This window comes from Neltuma alba, unplaced genomic scaffold (assembly GCF_004799145.2).
Source record: "Neltuma alba isolate B1F8T4 unplaced genomic scaffold, ASM479914v2 tig00008215_pilon, whole genome shotgun sequence".
Classification (NCBI taxonomy): Eukaryota; Viridiplantae; Streptophyta; class Magnoliopsida; order Fabales; family Fabaceae; genus Neltuma; species Neltuma alba.
The window spans coordinates 9673-36283 of record NW_021634972.1 but is presented as its reverse complement, the minus strand read 5'-3'; the positions used below and the strand labels follow the sequence as shown (position 1 = coordinate 36283).

The 26611-nt window shown below is 33.4% G+C and overlaps 3 protein-coding genes and 1 pseudogene across 3 annotated transcripts; 2 read left to right on the top strand and 2 right to left on the bottom strand.

Moving 5' to 3' along the window:
• The first annotated feature begins 6 nt into the window (after positions 1-6).
• On the top strand, positions 7-3377 carry LOC114753858 (G-type lectin S-receptor-like serine/threonine-protein kinase SD1-1; annotated as a pseudogene).
• Positions 3378-6751: 3374 nt separating this feature from the next.
• Positions 6752-7918, bottom strand: LOC114753856 (receptor-like serine/threonine-protein kinase SD1-7). The gene is made up of 4 exons (XM_028942568.1): positions 7875-7918; positions 7519-7756; positions 7287-7437; positions 6752-7196 (listed from the first exon to the last, which is right to left on the bottom strand). Exons 1-4 carry the CDS (start codon positions 7906-7908, stop codon positions 6885-6887), a joined length of 735 nt encoding a protein of 244 aa, XP_028798401.1. The 5' UTR covers positions 7909-7918; the 3' UTR covers positions 6752-6884.
• Positions 7919-11649: 3731 nt separating this feature from the next.
• On the top strand, positions 11650-15695 carry LOC114753857 (G-type lectin S-receptor-like serine/threonine-protein kinase At4g27290). Its single transcript, XM_028942569.1, has 7 exons — positions 11650-13068; positions 13445-13588; positions 14058-14182; positions 14261-14471; positions 14589-14826; positions 14935-15085; positions 15361-15695. The coding sequence occupies exons 1-7, from the start codon at positions 11796-11798 to the stop codon at positions 15652-15654; spliced, it is 2436 nt and encodes an 811-aa protein (XP_028798402.1). The 5' UTR covers positions 11650-11795; the 3' UTR covers positions 15655-15695.
• Positions 15696-19261: 3566 nt separating this feature from the next.
• Positions 19262-24701, bottom strand: LOC114753855 (receptor-like serine/threonine-protein kinase SD1-8). The gene is made up of 7 exons (XM_028942567.1): positions 23417-24701; positions 20846-20995; positions 20568-20758; positions 20260-20470; positions 19904-20141; positions 19672-19822; positions 19262-19581 (listed from the first exon to the last, which is right to left on the bottom strand). Exons 1-7 carry the CDS (start codon positions 24699-24701, stop codon positions 19270-19272), a joined length of 2538 nt encoding a protein of 845 aa, XP_028798400.1. The 3' UTR covers positions 19262-19269.
• Positions 24702-26611: the final 1910 nt, after the last annotated feature.

Here is a 26611-nt window from a genome sequence, read left to right as displayed (position 1 = left end):
CGCGAGGGAGCCATTATCAAGTTCCGGAGTGGAATTTGGAACGGTGTTGGATTGAATGGAGACATTTGGACATCATTTACAGCCTTCAAGCCAGAACTATTAGTGAATGACAACGAAGCAGTATATTGGAATGAACCAGGAGATAGACTTTCGAGGCTTGTGATGAGATATGATGGACAAGCTGAAAGATACATATGGGACACTCAAAATTCAAAGTGGACTAGTATCTATGAGGCGAGAAAAGACTTTTGTGATAATTATGGAGCTTGTGGGGAAAATGGTATCTGTGATATCAATAGTATCCCTGTTTTCTGTAATTGCTTGATTGGCTTCAAACCTAAATCTCAAGAAAATGGAATGCATTTAGTTGGTCTGGAGGATGCACTAGGAGAACACCATTAAACTGCACACAGGGTGACAAGTTTAACAATTAAGCTCGGTGAAATTGCCCATGTTGCTGCAATATTGGACACAAGATAATATGAGTCTTGAAGAGTGTAAGATGAAGTGCTTGGAGAACTGTTCTTGCACAGCTTATGCAAATTCTGCTCTCAATGGAGGGCCTCATGGCTGTTTGATTTGGTTTGGCAACTTGGTTGACATGAAGTTGCTTCAAACTAAAGTAGGTCCACAACAGGATCTCTATGTCAGGTTAGCCGCATCAGAAGTAGGTAAGAACTCGTTCTGCTGCATTAGTACAGCAGAAACTGCTTCCTTTACGATATCTTTGTTTTAGTGTGAAAGGGGCAGAGGATTGGAATCTCAGCTTCCTCTTTCGGTTCTGTTTGCAAACTTCAGTCTAGGCTTGTGATATTCATGTACTAAACTGTTGCAGTGACATGTTCTGCTTTAAGCTCAAGTTACATTTTCATATCCAACCATTTGATATGGGCAGCATCTTTACAGACAATATGCTCATCCACTCATATTTCTGTGTACTTTTATTGTAGATTTTCTTTTACACACACACACTACATGTTCTTAAAGATGCATTCATGCTAAGAATCACTATGGTCTTCATTTTGCTTCATGGATGTGAAGGTTCCACTTCTACTTCTAGTAAAAGGAAAGTTGCAGTGGTGGCCATATCGTGTCTTTGGCACTGCTTGTGTTGTGTTTCATAATGTTCCTTGCTAAGAATTTAAAGAGAAGAATATGCGGAAGATTGTGACCGCCATTTGGGTAAGATTCTTTAGATTGCTTTTGCGTACTTATCAACCAGGATTGTGCCATCCAATAGCAACTTCATATCTCTTTTAATCTGAATGGGGGATGTAGTTTGCTGCATAATGAACTATATTGTTTCAGAGATTGAGGCAAAGAGCAGATTATTGACTTAGTTCAGCGATGCTTCTCGTTATTCGTTCTGTCTTTTTAAAGAATAAGTGGAACATTGCATTGCTATTAGTATAACCAAACTGTATAGATGACCATATGGATTTTTAGAAGGGAAAAAAAAGAGAGAGAGAGAGACCTTTTATTCTATATGCTGTAATACCAATTATCCCCCCCCCCCCCGGAACAAAATTTTTTTTGGCAAATCTGTAATGCTGTTAACGTCAAACAGTCAATGAATTTTAAAAAAGTTTGTCAAGGAGAATCATGAAATTTTGAGCATGGTAAGCAATTATGATAGTCTTACAGGTAATTACTTCTCCAAATTGTAGGGCAGAGAAACCATAGTGAAGAGCAAGCATCGCCTCTTTTTGATATGCTTACCATTCTGGCTGCAACTAACAATTTCTCTAAGGAGAACCAGATTGGAGAAGGTGGTTTTGGACCTGTTTACAAGGTGATTCTTCTCTTTAAAAATACACTAACTGTTATTTTTTTAACCTTGTAAATCTTACTTATGTACATTAAAAATTTAGGGTAAGATGTCAGATGGACAAGAAATAGCTGTAAAAAGGCTATCAAGAACATCGAAACAGGGGATCAAAGAGTTTATGAATGAAGTTGGATTTGTTGCCAAATTCCAACACCGAAATCTTGTCAGGGTTTTGGGTGGATGTGTTCAAGGAGAAGAAAGAATGTTAGTCTATGAATACATGCCTAATAAAAGTTTGGACCATTTTATTTTTGGTAAGATAACCTCTGGAAAATTGTAATTTGTCATAACTAACTCTTATGTCTAATTCTCTTTTAATTTGAATAACCTTCTCTGTAACAGCTTATTGAGCTTTGACTAACTTTGCTTAGATCCTAGAGGAAGAAATCTTTTGAATTGGAGGAAGAGGTATGAAATCATTATGGGGATTGCTCGAGGACTGTTATATCTTCATCAAGATTCTAGATTAACCATCATCCACAGGGACTTGAAAACAAGTAACATTCTATTAGACAATGACTTTCTACCCAAAATTTCTGATTTTGGTTTAGCTCATATCTTTGAAGGAGATCTTTCAGCAGTAAAAGCAAAAAGTATTGTTGGGACATAGTAAGTTGTATGATGGTTTACTAATAATTTTTCCACAAGGGAGGCTAATAAAATGTCTTAGTTGTGGAATAGAAAAACTAATGTCGTGTTGTGCTTGATAATGTGCAGCGGTTATATATCACCTGAATATGCAGTACATGGGCTATTCTCTCCCAAATCTGATGTATTTAGCTTTGGGGTTATAGTGCTGGAGATATTGAGTGGCATAAAAAATAGTCGTTACAGAAGTCCAGACCATTGCCATAATCTGTTGGGGCAGGTAGCATTATTTAGTTGCTTGTAACTCGGCATTAAGTTTTTAAGCCGTTCCTATATTGATTTTCCTGGGAACCAACACATACATCTTGTTTCTTAAGTATTTTCTATCAATTTTTCTATGATATTATATTTGCATTTTTTTTTCCCTCATATTATCTGCACATCATTGTACGCTTCAAGAGAGAGCTCTTCTACAATTGATAATGAATTTGAAGAACTTTACAGAATTGCATCTAAGCATTATTTGTTGTGATTTGTTCTCCACTACTGACATTTTTGGTGCATCTAGGCATGGATACTGTGGAAAGGAGAACGACCACTGGACTTTATGGATCCAAACTGTGGCCGGACAGATATGTCAACTGAACTAGTCAAATGCCTGCAAATTGGTCTCTTATGTGTGCAAAAGTTCCCTGAAGATAGACCAACTATGCTGTCTGTGGTTTTCATGTTGTCCAATGAATGTATGACGCTTCCTGAACCAAAGTTGCCTGGGTTTTTTATGGAAGAGTTTGATGGTTATAGTCAGGACCACTGTAGTAGCAATGCTATGACTATTACACTTCTGGAAGCCCGAAATTAGAAACTTGTCACGGTCTTATTCTTTAAAACTTATAGTTGTAATATGCAGAATACAGAAATGTAAGGTTCAATCTTATATAAAACTATTCTTTTTTCTTCCTTTCCGGTTCCTCTGTCAAGATGGTTAGAGAAGAGCTTGGACAGTTTGGTTTAATCTCATGGAAGCCTCATTTATCAGAACGGAAAATAATTTTCTCAAAAGAAAATAACGCCAAAAAGTTGGTTTAATTAAGTAAAGATTGACCTTACTCCAATAGCTAGTTCGGAAGTGTATTTTTGCTTTCTTAAGAATCCTGACAACTATTTTTGTTTCCTTATCATCTTCAATAAGTTTCAACAGTTCTGAAGGGATTTGACACTGAAGACTCATTAGATCTAAGACTTGGTGGAAGACAACATCAGATTTCTATAGGATTCTTCATGTTTTATATTTTTTTTTTCCTTATAGGCCTGAAAGAATTCTTGAAATATTCAACCAGAGAATTTGAAATGGCCATACAAACACTTCTCACCTCATTTGAATCTTTTCCAGCCCAAAACATCGTTTACTAGCATTTTTACAGACAATTTTGGTCACTTTCCACGTTATCACGCCTTATTTGAGGTTAGATCTTCTTTTATAAATATATACACACACACATATATATGTATATATAGCAGGAGCTCAAATCATTAGTTATGATTCTTCAAATTTAATTTTTTAGTTAATTCCCTTATCAAACAAGATTCTTCCATCCAAGAGCTACTTCTTATGCTTCATTGGCAACAGGTAGAATGTAGTTTGCTGGGAATGCTCAAAACAAAGAAGATTGGTTCAAAAATTTGAACCGCAGATCAGATGATTGATTTATCTGACTGATGTTTCTCTTTATTCTTTCTGTTCTTTAAGAATAACAGGAAAATGGAAGTAGGTCAGATCAAACAGATTATTTATATCTCTATTTGTTTTCATCAGCTCTTTTTTTTCTCTACAGTATGAAAATTACCTTCTTTACCTAAAACTTTTGGGAAAATTGAAAGAAGGTCAAGAAATAGTAGTAACAAGGTGATAAGGGCTCAAAACTGTTGGAAAGATAGAAGGGAAGATAAATCTAGGAAGAATAGTAAAGTAAGCATCTCACTCAATCCTTTTTCGCTGGCCAAATAAGATGGAGAATCTCCCATGGAAAAAACAGATATGCTATTCACGGGATGATTAGTTCTAGGGTGGCTAGTTTATTTATAGACTGAAATTACATTTAAATAATGAAATAAAATCAAGAAATAATCCCGAAATTTTTGGGACTGACTCCAACAGCAAAATATCAAGAAACTAGACGTTGAGATTCTCTTAACATGGATCCTTATTTGAATTGACTTCTAAAATCTCTCAACCATAATTTAAATTAAACAATTACATAAAAAAGGAATTAAATAAAGAAATGCTAATTAATTAACGTTCTGTTTCTTACCTCTTCTAAAATAAGTCAGCAGAGTTTCATATCACAAGGTTACAAAAAACCATGTAACAAGGAGAAGAATAAAAATTCATAATTGAGATCACTTTAGTTTTTCTGCATTATTGCAGAGTAACCGTCACCTCTAGAGACATTCTTGTACTAGTTTTTCTGCTACTGTTAAGTTTATAATTGCATTTTAAAAGAAGTTTAAGTGCGGATTTAGTGTGGTATGAACTTTAAAATGAGTGGATTTGATGGCACTTTCTGCAATAGTTCCTGTATCAGGGGTCTGCAAAAATCCCCATCCAACCCAAGCAAATCTGACCTGATCCAGTCCAAAAGCATTGGCCCGAAGCAAGATAAGACTAAACTGGATTGAATTGGTTCAATCAGACTAGACGTGACGGGGAATTGATTCCTCAAACCAGTTATCTGGTGTAGTCTAGCCCATGTTCTTTTTAAATTTCAATCTATTATTTATATAATTTTTTCAATTCTTCTATATAACGTTTTTATCAATTCAAATAACTAAAATTTATCTAATTATCTCTTAACTTCCTGAGTGATGAGCACATGTATATATTATCTAAATTGATGAGGATTAATCAATTAAATATAACATTATTAAGAGATTGAAAGGTAATGATCAAGTATGATGAAGCTTGGATCAGCAAAATTTTATTTTCAGTACTTATTTTTTGATTGATTAATACTTTTTATCTTCAATAATTAGTTTCGTTAATTGATGAATACTTGTGTTTTATCTTTGTGCAAGAGTGGATAATGAGCAAGCTTCCACTGTTGACCAATCTTACCTTTGTTGAGACCAGTTTTTATGGCTATTGTTATTGTCTTTTATTGTGATTATTGAGTTAAAACCTCACATGGAAGGAAAAACTTTTAAAAAAATGAACTGGACCAAACTTCAAGCTATCCTTTTCAATCTAAGGTTTTCACTAAACTAACCATCTGGTTAATAGCTAACCCAGTCCGGTCTTGTCCATGCATACTCTTATCCAATTTATTCTACCTCCAGTCCTAATTATAAAAGCTAATTGACTAATTTAAAAAAATTAAATAAATAAATTCAGTTAGTTATTTGCAATACATATTTATTATCTTTTTCAAAATATATTTACTATTCAAGTGTATTGGTTAGAATTACCATTATTAGAAGAACTATTTTGAAAAAAAATGCAAAAATATAGGAAAAAAAGTGGATTTGGTCTTATATTTATGACTAAAATAAAAATCAAACGAGATCTTATATTAAACACCAGAATTAATATGATGCATATGCTTGATTTGATGAAGTGACTTAATCATGTTCAAGTCAGTTACTACTTTCTCATGACGTCTACAATTGAAATTAAAGGACATTGCCTAGGATTTTCCATAGAAATTATGATTTTTATTCTTTTTCAATTTCCGTGCTAATAAGAACTATACTGCTCAATCTCATGCAAAACTCACAATAGACTAATTCATCACCCATTTCTTAAGTTATTAGAATACGCATTGAATAAAGAAACTATTTTTTTTTTTAATTCAGAAAATGAAAATTTTCTGTTCCTTATTTGTCCTAAAAGGTTTTAACAATTAAGTATGACCTGTAACTGAAAATGTGGCTACAAAGAAAGTAATAAAATATAATCAAATGTTAATTATAAGGTAATGGGACTAAGTAATATTACTTCTAATATTTAATATAAGAATTAGATAACTGATTTGTAAATATTAAAAAACTAGTTAAATTAGTTATTTATAATAAATGTGCGTTTATTTCCTTAAAATACTCTCTTTGATCATGTATATTGTAACTACCCTTTAATGAAAACTCCTTTAATACATCCAATAAATAAGGATGCTTTGGAAAAATAATTATAAATTTGGAAAGCAAAATAAACCGAGCTCTTATATTTGTAACCAAAGTATACTTCTTGCGTACTTCTAATATTTAAAGGGAGTATAATCAATCAAATGCCAGTTATAGGGTACTTGAATGGAGTGTCACTATTTAGTGAAAGTATCTCTCTCATATATACACCAAAAACAAAATCAAAGATGATCTCAAGACGCCGCAACTATTACAAGCAGGAAAATTTACATGTTCTCTGCTGAATCATTTGAAGTATACAAATCTGTTTTGTGAGGCTATGCTTGTTTCTCTACCTAGCATGTAGCATCGTGACAGTAACTTCATTCACACTGTATGATTGGTCTTGCTTACTTGAAGACGTTTCTGTTTCATTAGGGTTCCTTCCCACACAAAACCCAGGGCTTTTAGGCTGTGGCATCAGTACAGTTTCACTACTCAACATCAATACCACAGTGGACATTGTTGGTCTATCTTCCGCGCGCTCTTGAACACAGAGGAGCCCAACCTGCACGCATCGAAGCACTTCGGATGGCGAATATGAACCTGCAATCGATGGATCGATGAGTTCAAGTGCTTTTCCTTCTTTCCATTGACTCCATGCCTATAATGAAACACAGTTGTTTTTAGCACAATATGATATGACAAAGTATTAATCATGTAACTATCTAACAACATAAACTCTTGCACATACATGTCCAAGAAGATTCAATTCATCATTTGAGTAGTAAAACCCTCTGTTCTTCCTGCCAATTATGATCTCGAGTACTAGAACCCCAAAACTAAATACATCGGACTTTATTGAGAAGAGTCCATTCATGGCATATTCTGGAGACATGTAGCCGCTGCATAATGAAAATAATATAAAATATGAGGTCAAAACATTAGGTCTCTTCGAGAGTATTAGAGGTTGTTGAAATACTCGCTATGTCCCAACAACTCTCAATGTATTTGCTTCTGTTTGATTTGTTCCAAATATTCTTGCCATCCCAAAATCTGATATCTTTGGGTTCATTTTTTCGTCGAGTAGGACATTGCTGGCCTTAAGATCCCTATGAATGATCCTAAATCTAGAATCTTGATGTAGGTAAAGAAGTCCTCTTGCAACTCCACATATGATGTAGAAACGCTTTTGCCAATTCAATATGGATCTTCTTGCTTTATCTGGAAATTAGTGGATGAAAAAGTCATGTACATGAGTAAAAATTTCATTCACAATGAATCGAGCTTGACCGTAAGAAAAATCATAACAAACAAGATACACCATGTGAATACAACTCACCAAACAAAATGGAATCAAGGCTTCTATTCTCCATGTACTAAGATGTAATTAATAGTGATCTGATATAAGAATTCTAATATACTAGAATTTTTCAGCTATCAGATAAAATAAACAAATATTATATTAAGACTCCATGGACTGTCAAGACAACCGGAGTGGTAAAATTTCTAACAAAATGTCAAGGACACATGTCATGCCCAAATTGGCTAAGAAAGGGAAAAAGAAAATAAAAAGATAAAAAAAGAAAATAATAATCAAGTTAGATTAAAATCTAATTAGAGTTAAGTAAGATGATTATAGTTAAGTCATCTTCCATAAGATCTCGACACATAACAAACATGGTTCATTGGATGGCTAGGATTCAACCATCTATCTTTGAAAAGTCAAAAACTTCTAGAAGGGTAATTAGCCAAGTTAATCAAGGAATCAAGAGAGTTAACCTTGATTAAAGCCTACTTAATCTTAATGGATAAGAAGAGAGGACATAAGCCCTAATGACTCACCATCTGAGTGTCAACATATTAAGCCACATAGCTTAAGATTTGTACATTTGGAAAGAGATAAAAATTGGAAGGCCAAGATCAAGTCTTATACGAGAAGGACATGTGTGGAATTAATGGAAATATGAAGCCTATAAATACCCCCCACATGTTCATTTTGTGCAAGGCCATTCAAGTAGGGAAACTCTTGCAAAATTTCATTTAAAGAGAGAAAGAGAAGAGTTTTAGTGAAAGGAAGTCACTTGGAAGCAAGGTAAGCTTCTACAACTCTTCTATTTCAAGTTATAATGGTTATATGTTGGTTTTATGCTATTTTAATGATGATGGAAAGTCATTTTCCTGAGAGGAAGTGCTGCTCAAATTTCATCAAAATGGATAAGAAAGGTTTAGGTTATGTATGATTAAGATTAGGCATGGTTAAAGGTTAAGGATTAAGTGATTACATGTTAATTTTGTTGAAAATCCTTTTCCCTATGATTATATATAGTGTTCAGCCAAGTCAAGTTAAATGGGAAGGGATTGGATTTTCATATAACTAATATGATAAATGGATTCTACATGAAAAAAAAAATTATGTAGTAAAGGCCCAAGAAAGTTCAAGAATTAAAGCTAGAAAAATAAACCATAAAAATAAAATTAAAAAGGGGTTTAGGGGGTTAAGTTATGGAGTTGTCATATTGCTTAATGTTGTGTCATTGGTTGCCTAATAGGCTATACAAACAAAGGGTAAAGATCTAGTCAAGAGGAAAGAGTTTAAGAGGAAGGAAAGTATTTAAGGTAGCTTTGCAATCCATTATATTATAGTGTCACTTTACTTTGTATGATTATGGTTACGTGTTTTGCTAACTTGTTATACTATGAGGTGGATGAGAATGTTATGTCATATGATGTTACCTCCATGAAATTTATGCCTTGGCTTATGCTATGTTGAGTGCCATGAATTTTTAGGATAATATGTCCTTGCCATAGCATAAAGATAAAATTAAAGTATGCATGCATATAGCTTGATTTATAATGTATTGTGTGACCTTGATAATGTATGCAATTGCTACTAAGATTCCCTAAGAATCTTACCCTAATATTTAAACAAACCCTAGGGCCTTCAACATCCAAAGGAAAAGGAAGGGAGTTGGCTTTTACTTGAAGAGGTAGTAAGCCATAGTGACTTTATATGGCTTTGAACCTTTCTATTTTGGAAGAATGTAATGATAAGCATGCTTTAAGTTTCTAATAGTATGATTAAGGTTAGAAGTATACAAGCATGTTAGAAATATCTAGTATAGCTAATGAGAGTATATTATGATGGTAAATGGTCAGTTAAGTTAAGTTACCCTTTCAAGGGGGTAAAAAGTCAACTAAAATGGACTAAAGTTTGACCAATGACCATTTGAGTAAACAAGTGAGTTAGGCTATGAAATTTGGCGAGCAAAGAGATTTGATTTTCTCTTTAAAATGAGAGGTAGTTTGCCTAATTCTGATAACCGAGTAGAAAGTTATGCCTTTCCAAATTAGGTAAAAATAAGGTAAAAATCCAAAAATGACCAAATGAACAGTAATTTTTTAAAGAAAACTGGGCTTGAATTTCAAGGAAATCAATCCATAAACTATTTTTCCTCAAAATTTTATCCAAAGAGCTTTCCATAGAACTTGAAATCACTTGATTTCGATTTTTCTACAATTAGTTATGAATTTTCAAAATTTGCCACATTTTAGGGTTATAATGAATAGTAATCCGAAAAAGAAATTTTTCAAACTTGATTTTTCATAACTTGTAGTCTTCAAAAGTGATACCAAATGCTTTTGCAAGGCAAGTTAATTGGTATAAACTTAAGGTGTGACAACAACTAAACGAGTTATGTGAATAACTATTGCTACATGCATTAACAACTACTGTCCACCTGCATCATACACTTGTCATTGACAACTAAACTGGTTATATTAACAATTATTGCAGTATGTATTAACAACTAATATCGACCAGCACCACACAACTATTAGTTATATTAATACCTATCGCAACATATATTAACAATTAATATCCACCTGTATCATACACTTGTTGTTGACAACTAAACTAGTTATATTAACAACTAATGTTTACCTATACTATACATTTGTCATTAATAATTAAACTAGTTATATTAACAACTATTGTAGCATGTATTCACTTCTAACCCGGTCAATAAGGATAACTTGGTAATTTCATAATTAGATTCTTTTAGCCACAAGTCTCTTAGGACTTTAGATTTATTTAATGATTTCATGAGACCTTATAATAATAATTTCTCTTGAGAGTTGAATGTAATTTTCCCAAAAGTAAGACGGAAACCAGGTGGAAACTTTCCAGTAATTTTGAAGAGAAAATTAGTATAATAAAACCGAAAAATGTGAATAATTAATTAGTTGTTATTTTAAAAATAAATTACCAACATTTTAAAAATAAATTAGTTTCTTAAATCAGAGTTTTAATTTTAACCTAGTAACGGTTGGCTAAAAATACCTTTTAACATTTTAACTTTTTTTAAAACATAGTATTTCTTATTAGTGAGAATCTATTAGAGATGCTAAAAATTTAACTATTTTTTTTGTTGAGGTATCCTATGAGACAATCCTATTCGACACCACTACCAAATATGATTAGCTCTCTCAGCAACAGATATTTGAATCTTGATTCCTCGGGTTGCCAGGAACGCCTCCTTCTGCAGTTCCGCTTTGGTTAACAGTTTAACTATTTACAAGTGGCATTTTGTCCGTGCATTTACAGATGCGGTGCCGAACAGCCATGCCTGCGCCATTCAGCCGCCGCTATTATGCTTTTCCGATGACGATGAGATCAGTTTTCTGTTCAAATTTGGTGCCTGTTCTTCTTTGAATTGGTATTTCTCTTACTAATTTATAAAGTCAAATTAAAATAATAATTTGAGGGAGGACGACGTGAGAGGGAGATCAGTGCACTCTTCCAACAAAGTATAGCTATTCTATAGCAATTTCTTAGTACTTGAAAGATAGGAAGAAGAAAATTCAACTTGACTTTGCAGAAAGAGATAACAAATGACTTTTTCTTCCCCTTTTAAAAATCTCAAGTAACATTAACATATGAATTCAAAGAAACTTCCGGAAGTAAGTAACAATCATATCTCCGTTGTTGACTTTTTTGCTGTTAAAGAAAACCTTAAAGTTTTGGCTTAGCTTGGAAATCAGTCATTCAGAGTATAGAGTTGTTTAATTGGAGTGCCTCTCTTTCTTCACTTACCCTGTTTACAGGAATCATGTTTTAAACAAGGTTTGCTTGTATTTGAACTCTTGTTTTTCCTTCCTTTTCTTTTCCTGTTTCTTGGTTGCATCTGAGGATATAAAACACTGGCATTGCTCTTTGTGGCCTTGAAATTCACGTTTATGTGGGAGAAAGAAGAGGGTACATATGCATAATCTCCTAATCTTTGTTTTTAGTTTTACTCATATATTTTTCCTTCACAAAACTTCATCTGCAGCAAATACCTTATCGCCAAACCAATCTCTTATAGATGGCCAAGAGCTTACGTCTGCTGGACAACTTTTTGTTCTTGGATTTTTCACACCTGGAACCTCCAAAAGTCGATATGTAGGGATATGGTATAAAAATATTACACCCCAAACTGTTGTTTGGGTTGCTAACGGAGAGAACCCATTGAATGACTCAAGTGGGGAATTTACAATTGGTGCTGATGGGAATCTTGTTCTCTTGGATGGAGAAGAGAAAACTGTCTGGTCTTCAGGTCCCTCAAGAAAAATTCAAGATCCAATTGCAAAGCTGCTAGATTCTGGGAATCTTGTTTTGATTGATGGTAAAGGCGATTCTGGTAGTTATATATGGCAAAGCTTTGATCACCCTACTGATACTATGTTACCAGGCATGAGGGTTGGTTGGGATAAGAATTCAGGCCTAAACAGGTACTTGACTTCTTGGAAGGGTGAAAATGACCCATCTGAAGGAAACTTTACCTACATCTTTGATCATATTGAATTTCCTGAAATTGTGATTCGCGAGGGATCCATTATCAAGTTCCGGAGTGGAATTTGGAACGGTGTTGGAATAAATGGGGACATTTTGACATCATTTACAGCCTTCAAGCCAGAACTATTAGTAACTGACAACGAAGCAGTATATTGGAATGAACCAGGAGATAGACTTTCGAGGCTTGTGATGAGATATGATGGACAAGCTGAAAGATACATATGGGACACTCAAAATTCAAAGTGGACTAGTATCTATGAGGCGAGAAAAGACTTTTGTGATAATTATGGAGCTTGTGGGGAAAATGGTATCTGTGATATCAATAGTATCCCTGTTTTCTGTAATTGCTTGATTGGCTTCAAACCTAAATCTCAAGAAGAATGGAATGCATTTAGTTGGTCTGGAGGATGCACTAGGAGAACACCATTAAACTGCACACAGGGTGACAAGTTTAAAAAGTTTAGCTCGGTGAAATTGCCCATGTTGCTGCAATATTGGACACAAGATAATATGAGTATTGAAGAGTGTAAGATGAAGTGCTTGGAGAACTGTTCTTGTACAGCTTATGCAAATTCTGCTCTCAATGGAGGGCCTCATGGCTGTTTGATTTGGTTTGGCAACTTGGTTGACATGAAGTTGCTTCAAACTAAAGTAGGTCCACAACAGGATCTCTATGTCAGGTTAGCCGCATCAGAAGTAGGTAAGAACCGGTTCTGCTGCATTAGTACAGCAGAAACTGCTTCCTTTACAATGTCTTTGTTTTAGTGTGAAAGGGGCAGAGGATTGGAATCTCAGCTTCCTCTTTCAGTTTTGTTTGCAAACTTCAGTCTAGGCTTGTGATATTCATGTACTAAACTGTTGCAGTGACATGTTATGCTTTAAGCTCAAGTTACATTTTCATATCCAACCATTTGATATGGGCTGCATCTTTACAGACAATATGCTCATCCAATCATACTTCTGTGTACTTTTATTATAGATTTTCTTTCACACACACACACACACCCTACATGTTCTTAAAGATGCATTCATGCTAAGAATCACTATTGTCGTCATTTTGTTTCATGGATGTGAAGGTTCCACTTCTACTGCTAGTAAAAGGAAAGTTGCAGTGGTGGCTATATCAGTGTCTTTGGCACTGCTTGTGTTGTGCTTCATAATTTTCCTTGCTAAGAAGTTTAAAGAGAAGAAAATGCGGAAGATTGTGACCGCCAATTTGGGTAAGATCCTTTGGATTGCTTTTGCATACTTATCAACCAGGATTGTGCCATCCAATAGCAACTTCATTTCTCTTTTAAATCTGAATTGGGGATGTAGTTTGCTGCATAATGAACTATATGATTGTTTCAGAGATTGAGGCAAAGAGCAGATTATTGACCTAGTTCAGCAATGCTTCTTGTTATTCGTTCTGTCTTTTTAAAGAACAAGAGGAACATGGCATTGCTATTAGGATAACCAAACTGTATAGATGACCATATGGATTTTTTTTTTTAAAAAAAGAAGACCTTTTATTCTATATGCTGTGATACCAATTACCCCCCCCCCCAAAAAATTTTTGGCAAATCTGTAATGCCGCTAACGTCAAACAGTCAATGAATTTTAAAAAAGTTCATCAAGGAGAATCATGAAATTTTTAACAAGGTAAGCAATTATGATAGTCTCACTGGTAATTACTTCTCCTAATTGTAGGGCAGAGACACCATAGTGAAGAGCAAGCATTGCCTCTTTTTGATATGCTTACTATTCTGGCTGCAACCAACAATTTCTCCAAGGAGAACCAGATTGGAGAAGGTGGTTTTGGCCCTGTTTACAAGGTGATTCTTTTCTTTAGAAATACACTAACTGTCATTTTCTTAACGTTGTAAATCTTACTTATGTACATTAAAATTTAGGGTAAGATGTCAGATGGACAAGAAATAGCTGTAAAAAGGCTATCAAGAACATCGAAACAGGGGATCAAAGAGTTTATGAATGAAGTTGGATTTGTTGCCAAATTCCAACACCGAAATCTTGTCAGGGTTTTGGGTGGATGTGTTCAAGGAGAAGAAAGAATGTTAGTCTATGAATACATGCCTAATAGAAGTTTGGACCATTTTATTTTTGGTAAGATAACCTCTGGAAAATTGTAATTTGTCATAATCAACTCTTATGTGTAATTGTCTTTTAATTTGAATAAAGTTCTCTGTAACAGCTTATTGAGCTTTGACTAACTTTGCTTAGATCCTAGAGGAGGAAATCTTTTGAATTGGAGGAAGAGGTATGAAATCATTATGAGGATTGCTCGAGGACTGTTATATCTTCATCAAGATTCGAGATTAACCATCATCCATAGGGACTTGAAAACAAGTAACATTCTATTAGACAATGACTTGCTACCCAAAATTTCTGATTTTGGTTTAGCTCATATCTTTGAAGGAGATCTTTCAGCAGTAAAAGCAAAAAGTATTGTTGGGACATAGTAAGTTGTGTGATGGTTTGCTAATAATTTTTGCACAATAGAGGCTAATAAAATGTCTTAGTTGTGGAATAGAAAAACTAATGTTGCGTTGTGTTTGATAATGTGCAGTGGTTATATATCACCTGAATATGCAGTACATGGGCTATTTTCTCCCAAATCTGATATATTTAGTTTTGGGGTTATAGTGTTGGAGATATTGAGTGGCATAAAAAATAGTCGTTACAGAAGTCCAGATCATTGCCGCAATCTGCTCGGGCAGGTAGCATTATTTAGTTACTTGTAACTCTTCGTTAAGTTCTTAAGCCGTTCCTTTCTTGATTTTCCTGGGAACCAACACAAACATCTTTTTTCTTAAGTATTTTCTATGAATTTATATTTGATTTTTTTTTTTCTCATCTTATCTGTACATCATTGTACGCTTCAAAAGAGAGCTCTTTTACAATTGATAATGAATTTGATTAACTTTACAGAATTGGATCTAAGCATTTCTTTTTGTGATTTGTTCTCTACTACTGACATTTTTGGTGCATCTAGGCATGGATACTGTGGAAAGGAGAACGACCATTGGACTTTATGGATCCAAACTGTGACAGGACAGATATGTCAACTGAACTAATCAAATGCCTGCAAATTGGTCTCTTATGTGTGCAAAAGTTCCCTGAAGATAGACCAACTATGCTGTCTGTGGTTTTCATGCTGTCCAATGAATGTATGACGCTTCCTGAACCAAAGTTGCCTGGGTTTTTCATGGAAGAGTTTGATGGTTATAGTCAGGACCACTGTAGTAACAATGCTATGACTATTACACTTCTGGAAGCCCGAAATTAACTTATCATGGTCTTATTCTTTAAAATTTGTAGTTGTAATATACAGAACACAGAATTTAAATGTCTAAAACTATTCTTCTTTCTTCCTTTCCAGTTCCTCTGTCAAGATGGTTAGAGAAAAGCTTGGACAGTTTGGTACTTTGGTTTAATCTCATGGAAGCCTCATTTTGATGAAAGGAAAATAATTTTCTCAAAAGAAAATAACGCCAAAAGATTGATATAATTAATTAAGTGTATTTTTGCTTTCTTAAGAATCCTGGCAACTATTTATGTTTCATTATCATCTTTAATATGTTTCAGCAGTTCTGAAAGGATTTGAAACTGAAGACTCGTTAGCTCTGAGACTTTTTGGAAGATCACGTCAGATTTCAATAGGATTCTTCAAATTTATTTTTTTTTCCTTATAGGCCTGAAACAATTCTTGAAATATTCAACTAGAGCATTTGAAATGGCCATACAAACACTTATCAGCTCACTCGAATCTTTTATAGCCCAAAAAATCTTTTACTAGCATTTTTACGGACAATTTTGGTCACTTTCCACGTTATCACGCCTTATTTGAGGTTAGATCTTCTTTTACACACACACATATATATATGTGTACACACACACACATAAAGCAGGAGATACAATCATTAGTTACGATTCATCAAATTTAATTTTTTAGTTAATTCTCTTATCAAACGCGATTCTTCCATCCAAGAGCTACTTCTTATACTTCATTGGCAACCGATGGAATGTAGCTTGCTGGGAATTAATTCAAAACAAAGAAGATTGGTTCAAAAATTTGAACCGCAGATCAGATGATTGATTTATCTGACTGATGTTTCTCTTTATTCTTTCTGTTCTTTAAAAATAACAGGAAAATGAAAGTAGGTCAGATCAAACAGATTATTTATATCTCTACTTGTTTTCATCAGCTCTTCCTTTTCTCTGTAGTATGAATTTTACTTTGAAAGAAGGTCAAGAAATAGTAGTAACAAGGTGATAAGGGCTCAAAACTGTTAGAAAGATACTTCTCCGGTCCTAAATATAAAATCCTTATACACACTAGTATAAAGGTCTTGTATTAAAGACAGGAGATAGAACAGAAGATAAATCTAAGGAGAATAGCAAAGAAGTATCTCACTCAATTCTTTTTCACTGGCCAAATAATAGAGAATCTCCCATGGAAAAACAGATATGCTATTCACGGGATGATTAGTTCTAGGGCGTCTAGTTTATTTATAGACTGAAATTACATTTAAATAATGAAATAAAATCAAGAAATGATCCCGAAATTTTTGGGACTGACTCCAACGGCAAAATATCAACAAACTAGACATTGAGATCCTCTTAACATGGATGCTCATTTGAATTGACTTCTAAAATCTCTCAACCACAATTCAAATTAAACAATTACACAAAAAAGGAATTAAATAAAGAAATGCTAATTAATTAATGTTCTGTTTCCTACCTCTTCTAGAATAAGTCAGCAGGGTTTCATTTCATACCACGAGGTTACCAAAAACCATGTAACAAGGAGAAGAATAAAAATTCATAATTGAGATCACTTTAGTTTTTCTGCATTATTCCAGAGTAACCGTCACCTCTAGAGACATTCTTGTACTAGTTTTTCTGCTATTGTTAAGTTTATAATTACATTTTAAAAGAAATTTAAGTGCGGATTTAGTGTGGCATGAACTTTAAAATTAATGGATTTGATGGCACTTTCTGCAATAGTTCCTGTATCAGGGGTCTGCAAAAATCCCCATCCAACCCAAGCAAATCTGACCTGATCCAGTCCAAAAGCAATGGCCCCAAGGAAGATAAGACTAAACTGGATTGAATTTGGCTTCATCATACTAGACGTGACAGGTAATTGATTCCTCAAACCAGTTGATCTGGTGTAGTCTAGCCCAAGTTCTTTTTAAATTTTAATGTATTATTTATATAATTTTTTCAATTCTTCTGTATAACGTTTTTATCAATTCAAATAACTAAGATTTATCTAATTATCTCTTAACTTCCTAAGTGATGAGCACATGTATATATTATCTAAATTGATGAGGATTAATAAATTAAATATAACATTATTAAGAGATTGAAAGGTAATGATCAAGTATGATGAAGCTTGGATCAGCAAAATTTTATTTTCAGTACTTATTTTTTGATTGATTAATACTTTTTATCTTCAATAATTAGTTTTGTCAATTGATCAATACTTGTGTTTTATCTTTGTGCAACAGTGGATAATGAGCAAACTTCCACTGTCGACCAATTTTCCCTTTGTTGAGACCAGTTTTTATGGCTATTGTTATTGTCTTTTATTGTGATTATTGAGTTAAAATATTGCCTCACATTAAAGAAAAACCTTTTAAAAAAATAGACCGGGCCAAACTTCAAGCTGTCATTTTCAACCTAAGGTTTTCACTAAACTAACCATCGGGTTAATAGCTAACCCAGTCTGGTCTTGTCCATACATACTCTTATCCAGTTTGTACTACCTCCAGTCCTAATTATAAGAGTTAGTTGATTAATTTGAGGAAATTAAATAAATAAGTTAAGTTAGTTATTTGCAATACATATGTATTATCTTTTTCAAAATATCTTTACTAATCAAGTGTATTTGTTCAAATTACCATTATTAGAAGAACTATTTTGGGGAAAAAAAAAAGCAAAAATATAGGGAAAAAAAAGTGGATTGGGATCTTATATTTACGATTAAAATAAAAGTCAAACGAAGTCTTATATTAAGGAGCAGAATTAATATGATGCATATGCTTGATTTGATTACGTGACTTAATCATGTTCAAGTCAGTTAATACTTTCTCATGACGTCTACAATTGAAATTAAAGGACATTGCCTAGGATTTTCCATAGAAACTCTATGATTTTGATTCTTTTTCAATTTCCGCGCTAATAAGAACTATACTGCTCAAGCTCATGCAAAAATCATAGACTAATTCATCACCTATTTCTAAGTTATTAGAATACGCATTGAATAAAGAAACTATATTTTTTTAATTCAGAAAATGAAAATTTTCTGTTTCTTATTTGTCCTGAAAGGTTTTAACAATTAAGTATGACGTGTAACTGAAAATGTGGCTACAAAGGAAGTAATATAATATAATCAAATGTTAATTATAAGGTAATGGAACTAAGTAATATCACTTCTAATATTCAATATAAAAATTAGATAACTGATTTATAAATTTTAAAAAACTAGCTAAATTAGTTATTCATAATAAATGTGAGTTTATTTTCTTAAAATACTCTCTTTGATCATGTATATTGTAATTACCTTTTAATGAAAACTCCTTTAATACGTCCAATTAATAAGGATGCTTTGGAAAAATAATTATAAATTTGGAAAGCAAAATAAACCGAGCTAACCAAAGTATACTTCTTGCGTAGTTCTAATATTTAAAAGGAGTATAATTAACCAAATGCCAGTTATAGGGTACTTGAACCGAGTGTCACTATTTAGTGAAAGTATCTCTCTCATATATACACCAAAAACAAGATCAAAGATGATCTCAAGACGCCGCAACTATTACAAGCAGGAAAATTTACATGTTCTCTGCTAAATCATTTGAAGTATACAAATCTGTTTTGTGACTCTATGCTTGTTTCTCTACCTAGCATGTAGCATTGTGACAGTAACTTCATTCACACTGTATGATTGGTCTTGCTTACTTGAAGACGTTTCTGTTTCATTAGGGTTCCTTCCCACACAAAACCCAGGGCTTTTAGGCTGTGGCATCAGTACAGTTTCACTACTCAACATCAATACCACAGTGGCCATTGTTGGTCTATCTTCCGCGCGCTCTTGAACACACAGGAGCCCAACCTGCACGCATCGAAGCACTTCGGATGGCGAATATGAATCTGCAATCGATGGATCGATGAGTTCAAGTGCTTTTCCTTCTTTCCATTGACTCCATGCCTATAATGAAACACAGTTGTTTTTAGCACAATATGATATGACAAAGTATTAACCATGTAACTATCTAACAACATAAACTCTTGCACATACATGTCCAAGAAGATTCAATTCATCATTTGAGTAATAAAACCCTCTGTTCTTCCTGCCAGTTATGATCTCGAGTACTAGAACCCCAAAACTAAATACATCGGACTTTATTGAGAAGAGTCCATCCATGGCATACTCTGGAGACATATAGCCGCTGCATAATGAAAAAAATATAAAATATGAGGTCATAACATTAGGTCCCTTAGAGAGTATTAGAGGTTGTTGAAATACTCACTATGTCCCAACAACTCTCAATGTATTTGCTTCTGTTTGATTTGTTCCAAATATTCTTGCCATCCCAAAATCTGATATCTTTGGATTCATTTGTTCGTCGAGTAGGACATTGCTGGCCTTAAGATCCCTATGAATGATCCTAAATCTAGAATCTTGATGCAGGTAAAGAAGTCCTCTTGCAATTCCACATATGATGTAGAAACGCTTTTGCCAATTCAATATGGATCTCCTTGCTTTATCTGGAAATTAGTGGATGAAAAAGTCATATACATGAGTAAAAATTTCATTCACAGTGAATCGAGCTTGACCGTAAGAAAAATCATAACAAACAAGATACGCCATGTGAATACAACTCACCAAACAAAATGGAATCAAGGCTTCTATTCTCCATGTACTCATAAACCAGCATCTTCTCATCCATCTCAACACAACAGCCAAACAACCGAACAAGATTACGATGTTGAAGTCTCGCAATTAACCTGACTTCATTCTTAAATTGTTCAGTTCCTTGCCCAGAATTTCTGGATAACCTTTTCACCGCAATTTCTTGGCCTTCCATTAATCTACCCTGGCATAAGAGCAACCATTCTGCGTTAGTTTCTTAATTCTGCTGTATGATATTGATGATGGATTCTTGAGAGATACTGGGAACAAAATCAATTTACCCTGTAAACACTACCAAAGCCTCCTTCTCCAAGCTTGTTTTCTTCAGAGAAGTTATTTGTAGCCATTGATATGGTGTTAAAATCAAACAATGGCAACTCCAGTTCATCCATCTCATCTTCGCCAGAGTTTCCTCTAGTACTTGTGAACACTGACTCATTCTTTAGAGAATCTTGACTTCTCTCAAACCCACCTGTAAAACAAGTAAAACATTTCATCAAACCCCTCATCTGCCTATCATAACAAGAATTCATATGAGAAAAACTACTTAAGTTATTACCTCCAGATTCAGACCTCCCTTTCAACATTCTTTGCAATTCCCTTCTCTTCCAGAGGAAATAGATGAGTAATCCCGCTAGTACAACAGCTATGGCAACCGTAATGCCTATAGCCTTAGATTCCACATTGTTCTTAGATCCACCTGCGGATTCTGTCATTTGGTAAACTGATATATTAGTGTATTATACGCACAAAGTACCTTCAATCCTTAATATAAGTTCAGTAATAAATATGGGACATGAAATAATTATGGGTTAATTATGATTTTAGGATATTTGAATTTATTTTGATTTATCTGTATTTTAATATTTTACTATCAAGATTAATTGTTATTATTATTTACGATAAATAGTCTTAGGATTTTGTTCTGCAGACTAGACTTGATTATTGAATCAAATTGTAGTTATCATTCTCTCTCTATTTCGGGGTTTTCTCTCCTATTCTCTATTCTCCTTGTCTCTTCTCTTCTCTTTTCTTTCTCTGATCTCTTTCTTTCCCCCTCCCATTTTACATCACCCAGTTAATTAATTTGAAAAGACTAAGAAAATTACTAAATTATATTTATCATTTTTTCAAACTAATTTACCTCGCTTATAGATTGATATATAATTTAATAACACAATAAAAAAAATGTGAAGTTCAATATCTAATTTAAGTCATAAATAAAACTCGCTAGCAGACTATGAGCTCACGGCATGAAAATTACTACATACTCACAATTTGTATATAAAAGAACATTGATGCAAAAAGTGGCTTTGTGCGCCGAGGGTCTTTTCCAAAAGTAGGCATAAGAAATGAAAACCAACACTGGAATTTCTCCTAGTACCACTAGAAACAAGTGGAATCGGTTCTGTTTTTTCCATTTTTTGGCCCCACTTGTAATCAACAACTATGCAACTTGAAAAAAAAAATCAGAGTCTTCAAAAAAGACAAATAAAAAAAGATGGGCACAAATTATGCTAGTTTTGAATTTTTAGATCGTTTGATAGAAATGGCCAAATATGGAAGAGTAACTACAACCACCATAAGAATGGCTCCAAAACACTTTTTTGGGCCCCACTTAAAAAGTTAGTGAGTTGGTGTGAGTTACAAAATTGGACTTCGCCAAACTCCATTCCCATTCTTAGAATGTAGTCTGTTCAAGACATATGATGCTTTAGGTTTTATTGGTGCGTGGTTCAAAGACATATTGATGCCCGTGAATTTGATATATGACCAATGCAAATAGACAATTCAACCAATCTATCCAAATTTGACTAATCTTTAAATATTGCAAATTTGGATTTAATCATTTTTTTATATAGTCCCCTGTCATCCAATATTGCCACGAGATGGTAAATCCAAAAACTTACTTGAAAAGTATTTTTTTGGATCTATTTGAAGGGTTTGCTTTGGTTCTAGGTGTAAGACTTAAATCTACTTTACATTTTTTCTCAAATTATAAGGAAATTTCTATTAATCTGGGTAGTTTCTATGTAAATAATTAAAAGAATATTTTAGTGAACAAGTTATAACTACAACTGAAACAATTATAACTACACTACATCTTACTCAATATCCAAGTATGCACAAATAATAAATTCATCAATTCAATAGATATGTAATTTCATCTCAAATAAAAATAGTATTCTTTTTATTTTTATTTTGCACCAGAGTAGAAAATTCACTCACGTTTCAACGTTATTAATTAAGAAAAAAAATTGTGGACATCGCCCCTCAATGTGGGTCCAAGGGTAATAATCAGGGCATTCCCAGTTATTTTCCTTCTAGAAACAAAGCAAAGGATAAGCCTCCCTCTAGTGGGCCCACAAACTTTTTAAAACATCTTTTTGACTAAAATCGCATTAACAATGAAAAATAAGAAAGTGTAAATTAAAACTAGCATTAAAGTGTTTGGAATAGCAAAAATAAATTTTATTTAAAAAATCGACCAATTAATTAAGATGATTTTAGGATTACAAATTTTTAAAAGAATCACTTACTATTTTCCATGTTGCTAAAAAATTTTACAACGAAGCTTCAAGATATAACCAAAAGCTTTGGAAAAAAAAAGATATAATTCCAATTATTCCACATTTTTCCCGTTCAAAAGGGCAAAATAAAATACTTTTCTCTGACCTGCAAATAGAGAGGTATGCAAATCAAACAAGTTACGTCTCAATTCACAATTACGAAACACACCAGTAAAACCGCCCCCCCAACTAATGTTTAAAGAAAAATTATTAAAATTTAATTCAAAACTAAAAAAATAAAATTTAATTGAAAAAATAAACTGTCCAGATTAATTTTGGACCACCATATTGCCCATCTTAAAAATGTGAAAAATCAAAATGACCACATATTCTGTCCCATTTAATTTAACTGTCCATTCCCCCCCCCCAAAAAAAGAAAAAAACTGTCCATTCGTTCATAATTCTTACTTCTATCAAAGTGCATTAATTATAACCCAATCTATTCAATAAGATTAATCTTAATCACACAGTAGTTTCAAATATCTGAACCGAAACAGATAATAATCATCAAAACCCAGAAACATAAAATCAATCGAAGAAACAAAGGATTAAAAACATACCTACATCAGAAGCTGCTAATCTGACATACAGATCTTGGCCTCCAGCAGTATAAACCCTCATATCTATGAGTTCATCAGACCACATAACACACCCGGATCCTCCATTGGTGATATATATGTTCGCATAAGCTGTACATGAACAATTCTTCTGACACAAACCTGCACACTCAACTAGATTCATACTTTTATTAACAAACACCGAGGTTGTATCCGGCAACTTCACGTTCTGCACCTTCAAGAACTTATCAGTCCCACAATCTAACTTTGTGTCCCTCACACATCCATCGGACCCATCTCTCAGATTCCAGGCTTGAATGTTCTTAGGACTGAATCCTCTCGTGCAAGTACAAACTGGTGAAGCGTTTGTATCACATATCCCATAAGGGCCACATTCTTTGTAGTTATCGCATTGGTCTTTCGGAGCAATCCAAAATTGGGTCCAAACTTGGTTATCTGGTACCCAGGTTAAGCGTTGAAGCTCACCATCTGGGGTTACAGTGAGTCTGGAATACAATGGATGGCTTCCAATTTTGAATGTGTAGTATACTTGGTGTTCATCCTCGTAAAAATCGAACTCGATTGTGTCTGTCCCTGATTTCATTTCCGGAACCCCACTAAATCTTACACCATTCCAAGGTCCACTTCTGTACAATTTTGTCTTATTCTTCCATAGGAAAATCTCTGGGAGGCCATGGAAATCGAGCTTGAAAGAGATAACGCCTGTAGATGGATCTTCTTTTGAGCTCCATGAAGTTATATGCCTCTCTATTTTTGTGTCAAAGTTATAAAGAAGCTTCATGCCAGGCAAGAGCGTGTCTGTGGGGTAATCGAAGCTATGCCATAAGGAATTCGAGGCAGATGCAGAAGATTCTCTGATAACCAGATTCCCTGAATCGAGAATCTGAAGAACCGGGTTTTTCGCAGAGATGGTTTGGTTTGATGACCATATGGGTTTGCCTGTTCGATCCACAATCTCCATGTTTCCTTTGTTTCCGATCTTCAGAAACCCATTTGAATCCTCAAGCGGGTTGTCTCTGTTTGCGACCCAAACCACTGTAAGATCTGAAATGTTCTTGTACCAGATTCCTAGGTAGTATCTTGATTCATCTAGAGAGAAGAAACCCAGAACGAAAGTCTGCTTGGCCGATAAAAGTGTGCAGTTGGTTTTGAGAGATTGGGTTGAGTTCAAGGTATCAGAGGAGAATGAAATTGCAGGGAAGAAAGAGAGGAAAGTGATGAAGAAGAACCAGAAAAGGAAGAAGAGGAGGTTAGTGAAACCTCCCATAATGTCTGGTTTTGCTGAACAGGAAAGAAGTGAGACCTTAGATTGTTAAAGGCGGTTTAGTAGTTGGATTTCATTTATGCATGAAGCCAGCTTCCGCTTTAATTCTTCTATCGCGGCTACTTTCCACAGCTGATTTTGACGGTTGGACCGTTTGAAGCTGATTAATGATGATTGTTTTGGGAAAATTAAAAGAAAGTCTCAATTGAAAATTTTCTTTGTAAGAAGGATCCCGTAAGTTTTTGTATTCAGAGAGTATCGATATCGGAGCCACGCAAATCTTGCACACGCCAAACACGTTGATTTAGTTAGATCCTTCTATCACCAATACAATTTAATGGAAGATTTTTCCCAATTTCCCAATTTATTATTTTTTAAATAGATAAAAATGTAATTTTAATTCTAATCTTATTGCTAATATGTAATTTTATCTTTGATTTTTTGGTGCAATTTTAGCTGTGAGAAATAAAATTGTATCAAAAATCAGGAGTAAAATTGTTTTTTTAAAAAATCAAGGGTAAAACTACATATGAAAAATAAGATCAAATTTAAAATCACATTACGAAAAATATTAGGAGTAAAATTACATTGAAAAAAAGATCAGAATTAAAACTACACTTTTAGTTTTTACCCTTTTTTAAATTTTAATTTTATTAAATAATTCATTCAAGGAAAAATTGCTGAAAAGTTCTTATTGCAAACTTTATTTTCCAAGAGTACCAAATTTGTTTAAGCATCCAGATACAGCTCGCCTTCAATTGGGTGTAATGTAACTTGAGTTGTTTGTAAAATAACAGATATTTAGACAAAATTAAAAATATATTATATACAATTAAAGAAAAGTTGTGTCCATTCAAAGAGTACGAAGAATAAATTTTGTAATAGGGGAATTTCTAGTAATTTTTCCTTCATTCTTTTTTACTCTTAGGCGACAAATTTCCCTTTCAAACTGAGAAAAGAAAAAGAGAAAAATAACCGGCCATACTTATTTCATTTGTGCCTCAAGCCAATTTTCTCACTATTTCCTCTCTCAACGGTCCTTTTGATTTGGTAGTTCGATTTTGATCGTTGGACCGTTTGATGTTTAGGGATATTTGTTTTACTAGTTTTTTTATTTTAATGTTTTATCAAAAAATTTTGCCAAATTAATTTTTTATCATTTCATTAAAAAAAATAATACATTCAAACCATCTAAATTTAATCTAAATTATTAAAAAAAGAAAAAAGAGGGAAACATAACCATCTATATTTAGCTTGAGTGAAAATAATTTAATATCTCACTTAAATTTTGATTTTAGTTTTGTGAATGCAAGAAATAGAATTAATATAATTTTTAATTCTTTAAGTTTGTTCTTATTTTAATTTTGATCCTTTTAAGAGTAAAATAGTCCATGTTTTTATAAAATTATAGGGTCTAATATTTTAAATAAAAAAAACTTAAAAGATCAAACATTATTGTTTGGAACTTGAGAAATCAAAACTAAAATAGAAACAAATTTAAAAAACTAAAAATTATATTAATCCGAAAAAATAGCCACCTCTATTGGTGTGTCAGGGTATGCTCTTAAATTTAAATTTTTTTAAATCACTTCAATATTTTTTTTTTCTTTTACACACATCCAACTACCTGCAATTAAACCATAACAACATTATTCAAACATTAATTTTTTCTTTTAATCTCCTTTATAAGTAACTTTTAATAAGAATCCAGCAAATTTTAAAAAATTATTTTACCCATATTAAATAATTTTAAAAGAAGTTTTACGTTTTCTTGGATGTATATTAAATATGAGGGGGGGACTACAACAGACCTCTACATGATAAATATCTGTACTTTTTAATTTTTAATTTAATGCCTATGTATTGTTTTAACCAAATCTTTAACTTTGCTCAAATAGCATTGTTAACATGCC